Source organism: Lathamus discolor, chromosome 5 (assembly GCF_037157495.1).
Source record: "Lathamus discolor isolate bLatDis1 chromosome 5, bLatDis1.hap1, whole genome shotgun sequence".
Classification (NCBI taxonomy): Eukaryota; Metazoa; Chordata; class Aves; order Psittaciformes; family Psittacidae; genus Lathamus; species Lathamus discolor.
The window spans coordinates 87,141,874-87,154,489 of NC_088888.1; the positions used below are offsets into that span (position 1 = coordinate 87,141,874).

Sequence of the window (12,616 nt, forward strand, 5' to 3'; positions counted from 1 at the left end):
TTAATAATACGCAGTGTGGTACTGACCAAGCACAGCTATAGTTGAAGTAGCACCATGGAGATGAGTCGGGGGTGCGGAGGTGGGCAACAGCAGGCTGCACCAAGGGATGGCATGGCGCGGCACATACTCTTTGCCCTGCAAGAGCAGCAAGGCATGTCCATCGCTACAGACTTGCCAGCCTCAGGAGAAGCTGCCATGAAAGGTCTTTGCACCCGGGGTGCACCGAGTGGTGCAGGTGGTAGGTGGCACACCGTTAGCACCAGTCATACGCGTTTGCGTGTGCAAACTTGTTCAGTTACGGGTAAGGTCTGTGGCGCTTCTGTTGTCTGTGCGTGGCTGTAAGGCTGCTTAGTGGCGCGTAAGCACTATGGCTTGCATAGCAATAGCGAGGCCAAGCCTCTGAAGACATGGCTGGCAGGCACCCTACTGCAGTCCTAACATGCAGGTGAAAGCAGCACTCAGGCTGAAGAGGACATCATTTGTTTTGTGTTTGTTCTACCTTATTTAGAGTCTGATGGCGAAAGCACTTTCAGGCCCTGCAACTTCCAGCATGGCTTCTCTGTCATTTCTTAAGGTCACAAAAAATGTAAGACAGGGAATTGGTCTTTGGTGCTGTGTGAACTGCTCAACTGAAACAGGATCTCTGCCATGGAGGTTGCTGAGGGTGAGCGTGTCAAGGACTCCAAGATCATTGAGTCCCTCCTAGAAGAAATCCATGCGGTTTTTAGTATTTCTTTGGAAGTTAGTGTAGATACAATTAAAATAGGTATATAGACACCTTTCACTCTCTAAAGCAGTGTTTGGGGGAAGCATTAAAAAGAACCTATCCAGTCTGAATTACAGGGGACTTTTAAGTAGGCCAAATTCTGGTGTTTGCATGTTAGAGTTACTACCCTTGCAAAATAGATCTTATTACAGTTTGGCACGGTGTATAGCAAATTTATCAGTAGAGAAACCAAAATAGCTGGTAGGGCAATACAGTAGGTAGAGCGCTCAGGCTGGATATAGAAAAAACAAATCCAGGTCCTTGTTGCAGACTGGTTCTCCAGTTTTCATGCTCGTCTTTCGATTTTACAGAAGTAATTAACTCATCTTCACAGTGTGTAAAGACTTCATCAACCCTATCCTAAAATCAGCCATCCACAACCAGTTACGTTTTCTTTAGTTTTCTGTCCCTAATAGCGTGAAATTACTTCCACAGAGTGGCATTTATGCAGAAGAAATCTTGGAAGATTTCACTGCTAGTGGAGAAGCCCACACCATCATTATGGTTAAAGTAAGCTTTGAGTAGGGAAGTTGAGGCTTAGACTGTCATATGGATTATGTAATTGAAGCTGGGTTTCCCATAAATTGTTTGAAAGCCTTAATTATAAAGTTACTGGGTTTTCTGAGATGAGAAAAATCTCTTTGCTGCAATTCTGCCCAGTTTTTCTGAAATACCATGATTTCTTGCTAGTGAAGAAAAAAAAGTCTGAAAAACTTTCCTACAAGAAAAGTGTTTCTAGCCCAGATCTAACTGCAGTATTTTTCTTCTTGTCTATCATAACTGGCAGAGGAAAGAACTCCAAGTTTACTTGTTCTTCAAAAGTGCTGTCCAATGCTGATTTTTAGAATTTGTTTGGCATCAATGTGGGACTCCTGTCAGGACTATCCTAGGGTCTTTGACATGCACTACTGCATAGTCTTTGGCTGAGTGTACACAAAGGGCTTAGAGCAAACAAAGTAGTCATGATCTAAAGCTGAGCATGAGTTTTGTAAACATTTTCAGTTGACCAAGGTAAGGTCTCCATGTGGCCATGCTGTGATGCTTGCATTCCACCAGCAATTCGAAGCATGCTGGCTTAAAAAAAAAGTCTTTACATTTTCCAGAAAAAGTGCAGTAACTATTGTGCATGGATTGTAAAACGTGGTCACAATTGCCTTAAAGCCTGTCTGTGCTGATATGAGAACTTTTCCTATTGCTCATTCTGACTTTTTCCCCCTAAAAATGTTAAAACATTACTGCATGACCTGCTACTGCTGCATGGATTGATCATATTGTGCTTAGTCACTCACATAGACCAGTTGATTATGGAGCAAATTACATATTTTTTCCCCAAGATTCACTCATACCAAAAACAATACAGCCAGAGAGGCAAAAAGTACTATTCCCTCTTGTAACAGAGAGGATAATTCATAATGTCATTCCAAGAACTTAAATCGATATCAAAATGTTTTATAGTAATTAATTTCAATTAAATTGGAAAAGAAATAAGCAGAAATGCAAGAGTTTATTTTCAAAATATAACGGAAGCAATGTTAAGAAAATCTGAAAATTAAAAAACGTATTAAATCAACATTTGATTTCTAAAAATGTGTCATGATATGCAGCTAATCCTGGTACTGGTTATTTTCTGAAAGACTTTGTTGTGTACAAATTAATGGAAAATGGTATGACTAGTTCCAAGATCAGCTTGCATGCCACATAATGCCAAGTGCGCTATCAGTTTTCCTCTGATCTTGAAGATGAAGTAACTAAAGGTTCAATGGGTTTTTTCCCTAGCATACAGACAAAATTTGAGAATTATGGCAGATGTTTGAGAACTATGGCAGAGGTTGCGTCAGTGTTAGTGCATTGAGATGTTGGGACGTGCCCCACAAGATCGTCATCGCTATACTGCGTAGCTCAAAGCATGTTCAGTGGTTTCTGGAAATTAGATACTAGTTTTGTATTTTCAGTGGGGATATATTCTCATTGTCATTTGTGTGGGTTTTTTCAACAATGAATCATATACGGATGTTGAAACAGCTTTGTAGAAACTGCCTACAACTTACATTTATTTTACAGTGTGCTAGTAAATCTTAAAGGTATGATATGAGACTTAGAATAATCTTTTATTTTTTACAGATCATGGAAGTATATTCATTCTGTAGAACTAGTGTCCCCTTTATTAAGAAAAGAAAATAAATCTTTTTCCGAAAAATGTTGGCTTTTTAGGACATCTTAAAATTATAAAAATTCATAAAAGCAATCCTAAGAACTTCAATATCAAAATGTTTTATAGTAATTTATTTCAGGCATGAAAAGGGAACACTGAGTAACTCGGGTTCACTGGTATGTGTGTGTTTGGGAGTCCTGTATTAGAAATATGTCTGATCTATCTACAAAAAGTAGTTTTTGCAAGTTCTTAAAACTCATGAAGCACAGCAGCGAATATTCTTTGTGTAAAAATCACTGCAGCTTCAAAAAAAGTTAAGTGTCCCATGCAAGGAATTTTACAATTAGGTTGAACTGTTAAATTGAAATATATTGAAATGTGTTAAGATGACGATAGATGCCATTCTACGTATCAAATTGGTAGTGTATTGAGTTGTATATTTTAGGCAGTAGGAATCTGCACATGAGAAAAAAAAATACATTGTATATTCAGGAGAAGTTTATCATAGAATCATAGAATAGTTAGGGTTGGAAAGGACCTCAAGATCATCTAGTTCCAACCCCCCCACCATGGGCAGGGACACCTCACACTAAACCATCCCACCCAAGGCTTCGTCCAACCTGGCCTTGAACACTGCCAGGGATGGAGCACTCACAACCTCCCTGGTTTCTAAGGCTTTGTCCTTAATTTTTCACAGCTGTGACCCTATTTTTCATGCTTTTGGGAAGGCTTGGCTTTACATTCCTCTCCTTCATTCATTTCCAATATCCTTCCCTTCCCGTGCAGTCACTCACACCCCTTTTATCTCTCCCATAGGGTGAAATTCTCCTGTGATGTGGAAGTTTGGCTTTATATTATTCCTGAGGTTCACAGGCAAGAGGTGGTGGTTATTCTGGTGTATGATATAACTCACAAGTTAGGGTATTCTTGCAAGACAGAAGATTGGAGTTCACATCTCTCTGCAAATACATCAGGGGATGTGAGTCAGTATCCTTGAAAGCCAGCGCAAGTCTTTATGGAAGCAGTGACCTAAATCCAATAAATAGGACATGGCTGTGAATCCCCATCAGCTGGTCTCCTTCCCTCTGCCCAGAGTTAAGCACTGAAATCCTAGAAAAGTGAAACTAAAGTGCCAGCTTTTCATTGGTATTTCCTGCTGGTTATTTTACATCATAGAATAGTATAATCACAGAATATCTTGGGTTGGAAGGGATCTTCAGAGATCATCCAGTCCAACCCTCTTGCCACAGGACACCTTCCACTAGACTACATTGCTCAAAGCCCCATCCATTCTGACTTTGAACCCTTCCAGGGATGGGGCAGCCACAACTTCTCTGGGCAACTTGTGGCAGTGTCTCACCACCCTCACCGTAAAAAATGTCTACCTTATGTCCAATCTAAACCTGTCCCCCTCCTTGAAAATACTGGCTTTCACCCAGGCACCCAGCTTTGAGGCCGGGAAGCCAGTAGTCCACCCTGCACTTACCTGGGACAGTTATTACCTGCTGTGGATCTATGTTCTTCACCTTCCCTTTCCTCCCCCATACCTGTGCATTTGGAGGGTCCAAGCTTGTTTCCCCGGTTTTCAGAGGCCAGGCAGCCCAGGGAAGCTGAGCTCCTCTAGCGGGGCAGAGACACGGAGTGAGGCACAGAGAGGAGGGGTCATTTTAAAGAGCACCCAAGTGCAGGCTCCGGTCTCTTTTGCTCACTGTGACAGCAAAGCGTGACACTGGAAACCACACGCTGGGACTTACCAAGTGGCCTCTGGTCTTTTTTTACCACATTTCCTCTCTTTTTGTCTTATCATTTTCCAAGGAGGAGGCATTTTCACTGACAGCTTCTTGAACAGCTCTGGGACAACATTTTTCTGAGGAGGGTAAGGGGTTTTTAACTCCTCACTTTGCTAGTGTTTAGAAGACATAACATTTTAAGGGAGGGGGGAGAGGTTAATCATTTCAATATACTGGTTTGGGACCTCGAGTGTCCTTTGTCTTGGGTTGTGCTTAAGCTAAAATAAATTAGATGAAAACAAACTGCTATAGAAAACCAAATCATCTAGGGTTTTCGAAGTTCAGTAACTTGAATTTATTACAGGGTCATTTGATTTGTTTCACAGTTTTTGCATGTCCTGTCACTTGTGTGCTTGTACACTAAACTAGCTGGTGACATTTCTGCTGATGGAAAAGTGCATTTCAGGAAAAAACTGTGGAGAGTGGACACTTTTGAACAGAGAGCTTAAAATGTCATGTATTGAAACGAGCTATGCAATGACACAGTGAGCCAATAAACATTAAGTGCCGCATGTATTAAACTTTTTAAGTTATGGGTCTCTAAAACTATTTAGAACCACAAATATGACTGCCAAAAAAATATGTCTTTGCCAGCTATAAAGTTGTGGCTATTAATATGCAAAGCTGTAACTGTGTGGATAGCATGCAAAGACACCCCAAAAGCTGATGTTTTGCTTTATTCTGTGCCAACAAATATACACCACACTTGCAGTAGCATAGGTTTTTTTCAACAAATGTTGTGTTAAACACCGAAGTATACTAAAACACCAGCTGTATCTTCAATTGAACCTGTCTTAAAATGGCAAGCTGCTAGGAGGTTGCTATTCTGGGAGGTGACTCTGATAGGTCTCAACAGATGCAGCTCCTGGAATGCAGCCGGAGTGGGGGGAGCCAGGCAGCAGCTGACCCCTACTCTGGCATACAGACATTTCGGGGATCACAGCTCACGTCAGCGCGGGTTGACACTGACACTTATGGCACACATGGCCTTCTCCCCAGCCTGCTCTGCACATGGTCATCACCCAGCAGCAGCAGCAAAAAAAAAGTCCTGGTGCTCATAGGCAGCAACCATTCCTTTCTAAAATTAAATTATCATTTTGTTATGTGTTGTGTGCTTAAAGAAAAAAACGATGTGCTGAGCTTCTAGACTGACATATTACTGAAGTCTTTTTATTAAGTCATCTAAAATCATCCTGACATTTGTTTTATCATCAAGTAGCATTCCTTCACATTCTCATTTTTGTGAGTGCAAAGATAACGAAGAAAATTAGCATGTATAAATTGTTTTAAAACCAATGCGTATACTGGAATAAATGCTATACTTGAAACTATTTGAATACTGATCTCAGCAATTTTGTTGTAACTGTGTTATTGAAGATCAGTGTATATTTCCATATACATTTATTTGTTAGAAATAGCACCTTTGAAAACTACTGAGGGGCCACCTCAGATTGCATTTGACAAAAATGTGGCTTTTCATTTCAGCAAGAGTTGGAACTTGCCTAGAGTTGATACATGTAATTCAAGTATCTGTTCTAACATAACTGTAGAAGAGTAATTCTTATCTTCACACATAAGGAACTTGTTTAACATAGGACGTCCTGCTAGAGTTTGCATGGCATTTTTTAAATACAAGTTAGACATCTCCCTAGGCCTCCGCAAAATCCTAAAGTAAGACTAATAATTTCAAATTACTGATACTGAAAAGCAAACAAAGTGCTCTATAAGCAGAAAGTATTTGTGAATCTGACGTGGGAAACAGAATATCATCAGTCTACATAATAAAAACTCACAAAAAGCTGGAAGCGATGTGGAGCAGATCCTATATCTAAAATCAAGGGGACATCATACTGAAATTTGCTTTCTCTTCCTGTCTTATCTTGCTTTTCTTTTTTCTTTTTTTTTCTTTAAGCATGTCTCACACTTTTAATATTTTCAGGTCAAATTCTGAACTCGGCTGTAAGTCAGTACTGGCCCTGGAGTAAGGCCGAACAAAGTCGGGGGTCCCTATCTTTCCTGTGTTTCAGACTAAAGAATTCAGCCCTGTTAAATGAATGAACCTGGCTGATTTAGACATATATTTACATCATTTTACCCTCTGGCAAGCTCATTTTTAGTATTTAACTCTTTGGATGTGGTGATAACAGGTGAATGTTAATTTATGACCTTGTTTTTTTTTTTAAAAATAAATTACTTGTAGGTGCATCCTTCACAATGTGAGTATTGATTGTTAGGAAGAAGTAGCCACACTACAATCTAGGACAGTGTAATAGTTTTTAGTAAGAGATTATCCTGTGTGTTTTGGTTTATATGTATTGACAAAGGTTAGATTTGTTGCATAATCGGATAGCTATTAAATTTCACAACTGCAGTGGAGCCCTAAACGTTTTAACTTTATTTTTAGCAAGCTCTTGGCTGTAATATTTCATTGCAGTCATGGCCCCTAAGAAGAAGAATGTGAAAAAGAACAAAGCAGATATCAATGAAATGACTATCATTGTGGAAGATGGCCCCCTCAGTAAACTAAATGGCTTGAATGGACTCTTAGATGGAGGAAATGGTTTCAGCTGCATTTCATCTGAAGTTTCTGACCCATTATATAGCCCAAATCTCTTGGAAGGTCTAAGCAGAATGAGACAAGAAAATTTTCTTTGTGACTTGACTATCAGTACCAAAACAAAATCCTTCAGCGTTCATAAGGTCGTGATGGCTTCAAGCAGTGACTACTTTCACAACATCTTAAAGAAAGATCCATCCACTCAAAGAGTGGACCTCAATGATGTATCCCCATTGGGTCTAGCTACTGTTATCACCTATGCTTACACAGGAAAGCTTACTCTCTCACTTTATACAATAGGTAGTATTATTTCCACAGCAATTTATCTGCAGATTCACACCCTTGTAAAGATGTGCTGTGATTTTCTAATTCAAGAAATCAGTGTTGAGAATTGTATGTACGTTGCCAATATTGCAGAAACATACGGACTAAAAGCAACCAAGGAAGCTGCGCACAAATTCATTAGAGACAACTTCATTGAATTTTCAGAAACGGATCAGTTCTTAAAGCTCACCTTTGATCAGATTAACGAACTTCTTGCAGATGATGACTTGCAGTTGCCTTCTGAAATTGTTGCATTCCAGATTGCAATAAAATGGCTGGAATTTGACCAAAAAAGAGTAAAGTATGCTGCCGATCTCTTAAGTAACATCCGTTTTGGTACCATCTCAGCCCAAGATCTTGTCAACTATGTTCAAACTGTGCCAAGAATGATGCAAGATGCAGACTGCCATAAGCTCCTAGTGGATGCCATGAACTATCATTTGCTTCCCTATCACCAGAATACACTTCAGTCCAGAAGAACAAGGATCCGTGGAGGTTTCAGAGTCTTAGTTACTGTTGGGGGGCGTCCTGCTCTAACAGAAAAGTCTCTTAGCAGAGACATCTTATACAGAGATCCTGAAAATGGATGGAAGAAGCTGAGTGAAATGCCAGCTAAAAGTTTTAATCAGTGTGTCACAGTGATGGACGGATTTCTTTATGTGGCTGGTGGGGAAGACCAGAATGATGCCAGGAACCAAGCCAAGCATGCAGTCAGCAATTTCTGCAGGTAACTGGTTATTTCTTTAAAAGGGATGGAGAGATCTATTCCACACAATGCAGGTAGACAGATCGAGATGGGGTTGTTTGGGGGAGGTATGTATGCTATTCTATATTAAAGTTTGAATGGACAGAAATACTCAGCTGAAGTTATGCAAAAACTATGGTTGCACATGCACAGTGAGAAGTGAGGAAAACCAAGAAAACTTACTCTGAGTGGAGGAAGTAAATAGGAACATAAATAGGAAGTTCTGGGATGTTCTAAGGTACCTAATCAGACAAGGTGGGACATTTTAAATGTCAAGTTCTTCTGATGCCTCACAGAAAATTCTGAAAAACAACTTTTAGGTGTTGTAATCCTGCCTTCCTATGCACTATCCACTATATTATGAACAGCTTTTATAATGCATTTTATATCCTCTATCCTTTTTATTTATCAAGAGATTAGAAACAATGTCATTGTCTCTTGAAGGCTATGTTTCTTTTCTAAAGTGTACTCCAAATAATAGCACACATCTGAAATATTGCAGTTCCTATCTATAGTCATACAAAGGTAATGAATTAAGAACCTTCTCTAGATGAAATTTACCATGTCATCTACTTTATCAGAAAAATATGTCACATAAAGGAGATTATGCTGTTGCTTTCCCCATCCTCTGTGTTTAATCTGTCACAATCTCAGAAAGAGATGTGGCTTGGTGCACGCCTTGGTTATGGAGAGGAGGTGGGGGAATCCTCATGGTCCATGGCTGAGTGGGTTCTGCTCCCTGTTCTGCCATTAACCTCGAGCATGTCAAGACACATCAGTATGTCTGTGGATTCGCTTTCAGAGCTGCAGATGACTATGCTGAATGACAGCTAACAATTAGAATTTACTTTCTCATAGTCTTTTTCTTGTGTGATTCTCTGGTCCTCTCAGTATGCAACAGGAGAAATATACTGGCCTACTAATGTACGTCACTCAGCTTTTTCAGGAGTTATAATTTGCTATTTCTTATTAAATAAGCTAATTGCTTATGTAAATGTCAAGGTCAGAGAATGTTATTTCAGGTAGGAATGGTGTTAGAAAGCAAAGATGTTCTTTCTACTTAAATCTTATTCCATATGAGTGGCAAGGAAAGAACACTTACCATTTAGAAAGTACTAAAAAGATTCAAGTATAAATCATAGGCTCATAGAATAGTTTAGATTGAAAGAGACCCTCAAAGGTCGTCTAGTCCTACCCTGCCACAGTAAGCAGAGACATCTTCAACTAGATCAGGTTGCCCTAATATCTAACTTTTTTTTATAACTCTTTGACTTAAATTTGTCATTTTTGCTGCAAGTTTCAACTGCAAAAAAAACCCTCTAAAATCTCTGTTGTATGTTGAAAGTATCTCTTCCCAGTATTCTGATGAGGTTATTGTACAAAATCAAATTACAGAAGAGTCAGATTTACTTAACTGAAATAATAACAGGTTTGAATTATACAGATTTTTTCCCCCAATTAAAAAAAATTAATGTATTTGGAAATTTAACTAGGAATACCTGTTTCATTCCACTGGCTTCTAATAGGTTGAATAACTAAATACTATTTTAGCAACTTTGCATTTGCAGCAGTACTGGGGCCGAGATGGGGCTGGAGAATTTAGCAGAGCATGTGTAAGAGACAGTTATCTTCTTTTTTTAATGCTTTCAGATATGACCCTCGTTTCAACACCTGGATTCACCTGGCAAACATGAATCAGCGACGCACCCACTTTAGCCTGAATGTGTTCAATGGCCTCCTTTATGCAGTAGGTGGCCGCAACTCTGAGGGGTGCCTCTTCTCGATTGAGTGCTACGTGCCTGCAACTAACCAGTGGCAGATGAAGGCACCCCTGGAGGTGCCCAGGTGCTGCCATGCCAGTGCAGTGGTGGATGGTCGGATCCTGGTCACAGGAGGTTACATTAATAATGCTTACTCTCGCTCGGTGTGCATGTATGACCCCAGCAAAGATAGCTGGCAGGATAAGTCCAGCCTCAGCACCCCAAGGGGGTGGCACTGCGCAGTGTCCCTTCTGGAGAGGGTCTATGTCATGGGAGGGTCTCAGCTGGGGGGCCGAGCTGAAAGGGTCGATGTACTCCCTGTGGAGTGTTACAGTCCTTACACAGGGCAGTGGAGTTATGTGGCGCCACTTCAAACTGGAGTTAGTACGGCTGGCGCCTCCATCCTTAACGGGAAAATTTACTTAGTGGGTGGCTGGAATGAAATTGAGAAAAAATATAAGAAGTGCATTCAGTGCTATAACCCAGATCTCAATGAATGGACAGAGGAAGATGAGCTGCCCGAGGCCACTGTGGGTGTATCCTGTTGTACCATATCCATGCCCAGCACCAAGACCAGGGAGTCCAGGGCCAGCTCAGTCTCTTCTGTCCCAGTCAGTATTTAAATACGGGTCTAACCAGCAATATGTAACAATGTTTACCAGCACAGCAGTATAATTAACCCTTTAAGTAGCTTTTTTATGCTTACATGGAAAAGAATAATTGGCTTTGCAAAAGTTTTAACAGTGCAAATTGACAAGTCTTCGTGATCATGCAGGTGGTATGAAACAGCATATTAGGGTTAAGATTAATTTCTTATCAGGAAGAGAGAGTTAACCTATAAGCCCATAAGTGCAGATTTTCATTCTCTTCCTGACTTTACCACTGACTTACTGTACTATCTGTGGCAAATCATTTAATTTCTTTGTGCCTTGGTTTCCTCACTTGTAAAATAGAGATAAACTTGCTTCAGAGAATTGCTGCGAGGCTTTTTTAATACTGAGTTTTCAGTGCTTTCAGAACCCCAAATGGAAGTCAAATATTACTAGTAATAAATCTCAACATACATCAGAAATGTGCCATGTCTTCATGAAATTGATCAGGTTTGTTCTTTTCCAGACATCTTCTATTTTGACAAATGGAAGGAAAAAAAATAGCATATGGCATGTGCCTACTTTCCTCCCTGGCCAGTGGTATTCACAAGAAATTTCTCAAAACATTTTCTCTTTCGAAAGTTAGATCCCATGAGATTCTGCCACGAAAGCATTTAATTCTCATATCTAATACTGTGTCATGACTTTCAAGATCTGAATCTAACAAAATCCACCTTAGCTCATGAAAGCGCTATGGGCCAGCCCCAACAGCTGCCTTAGGTGCCAGACTGCTCTCTTGACCTCCATGTGTACATCAAGGAACAGATCACCTTCTCCTCATGCCAGGCAGACTTTCCTGTCATTACAGGTGGAAGGCATGTCAGTATGTGTTCAGTATGTCTTCTCCCGTTCCTACTCTTCTCATCTATGTAGGAATGTACCTGTGGCTTTTCTTCTCCTCTGGGGAGGTCCTCACCAATGCAAGGAGCTAGGAGCTGCCACAGCAGAGGCAAAACCTGGAAGCTGAGTTCATACCAGTAGGCACCAAGGGTTAATGGTGTCTGGGCTTAGAGCAGATGCACAAATAGCCAGTGTTATTCTGGCAAATAACAGTAGAATGAAGAACAAAGATGGAATAAAGACTGCAGGGTTTGCCTTTAAGAATAGGATATGTGTGGGAAACAGAAAATCATGTGAAAACTGGATTAAGTTAAATAGACTTTCCTTAACAGGAGCAAAGAGATACCTTAACACCTTTCTTACCAGGTGTAGGCACTACATCACCCAAAGTAACCTCCTCCTAAGCATACCAGTATGTATCTCCTTTTGAAGCCTTCAGGTTTTATTCACATTTATCCAAAGGCTAGACTAATTCTATGCCTGTTAAAGTCTGTGAAGTTCTCCCAGGGAGTACAGAGAAGTCTTTGCTCAACTTAGATTACTTTCCAAGAACTTTTCTTCCTACATTCAGCATGTAGTGGGGGAATTAAGCATGAAACCTAATCCTATTCCCTTAGCCAAAGAGATACGCAACTTGTAATGTCCCTTGAGAATCTGATACCGAAGGACTGCTCTCAGCACAAAATGCCTACATCCTTCTGTTTGGGAAGGAAAGAAGCAATACAAGGAACTATAATGATTTAATATAAGTAAAAGGGTAGAAGTTCACTGTCCTTAATTTATTCATAGAGGCTTCACATGCAGTTTCATCATATTATCATTGATTCCTCCAGGCCCTGGTGTCAATGAGAAGGCATGCTTTTAGCAATATTTATAAGGCAGCCAAATTTTTATCTCATTTGCAAGAGGGGAATGCTATAAAATTGTCTGTAAACACAGATGTTGTTGAGGCAAGCATCTTCAGGACTCATGGTCTGCTCTTTGTAGCTTTGTCACAGCTACATATTGAGCATCAGCATGAGCGTGACACAG

The 12,616-nt window shown here is 40.2% G+C and overlaps 1 protein-coding gene across 1 annotated transcript; it reads left to right on the forward strand.

The window, feature by feature from the left end:
- Positions 1-4,640: 4,640 nt before the first annotated feature.
- On the forward strand, positions 4,641-11,519 carry KLHL31 (kelch like family member 31). Its single transcript, XM_065681493.1, has 3 exons — positions 4,641-4,794; positions 7,113-8,316; positions 9,985-11,519. The coding sequence occupies exons 2-3, from the start codon at positions 7,145-7,147 to the stop codon at positions 10,715-10,717; spliced, it is 1,905 nt and encodes a 634-aa protein (XP_065537565.1). The 5' UTR covers positions 4,641-4,794; positions 7,113-7,144; the 3' UTR covers positions 10,718-11,519.
- The last annotated feature ends 1,097 nt before the right edge of the window (positions 11,520-12,616 follow it).

Bases quoted from the DNA above. Each gene is read 5' to 3' on its own strand.
- KLHL31 (XM_065681493.1), top strand. From the start codon at position 7,145: ATGGCCCCTAAGAAGAAGAATGTGAAAAAGAACAAAGCAGATATCAAT. The intron at 8,317-9,984 runs GTAACTGGTTAT...TAATGCTTTCAG, and splicing joins GCAGTCAGCAATTTCTGCAG to ATATGACCCTCGTTTCAACA.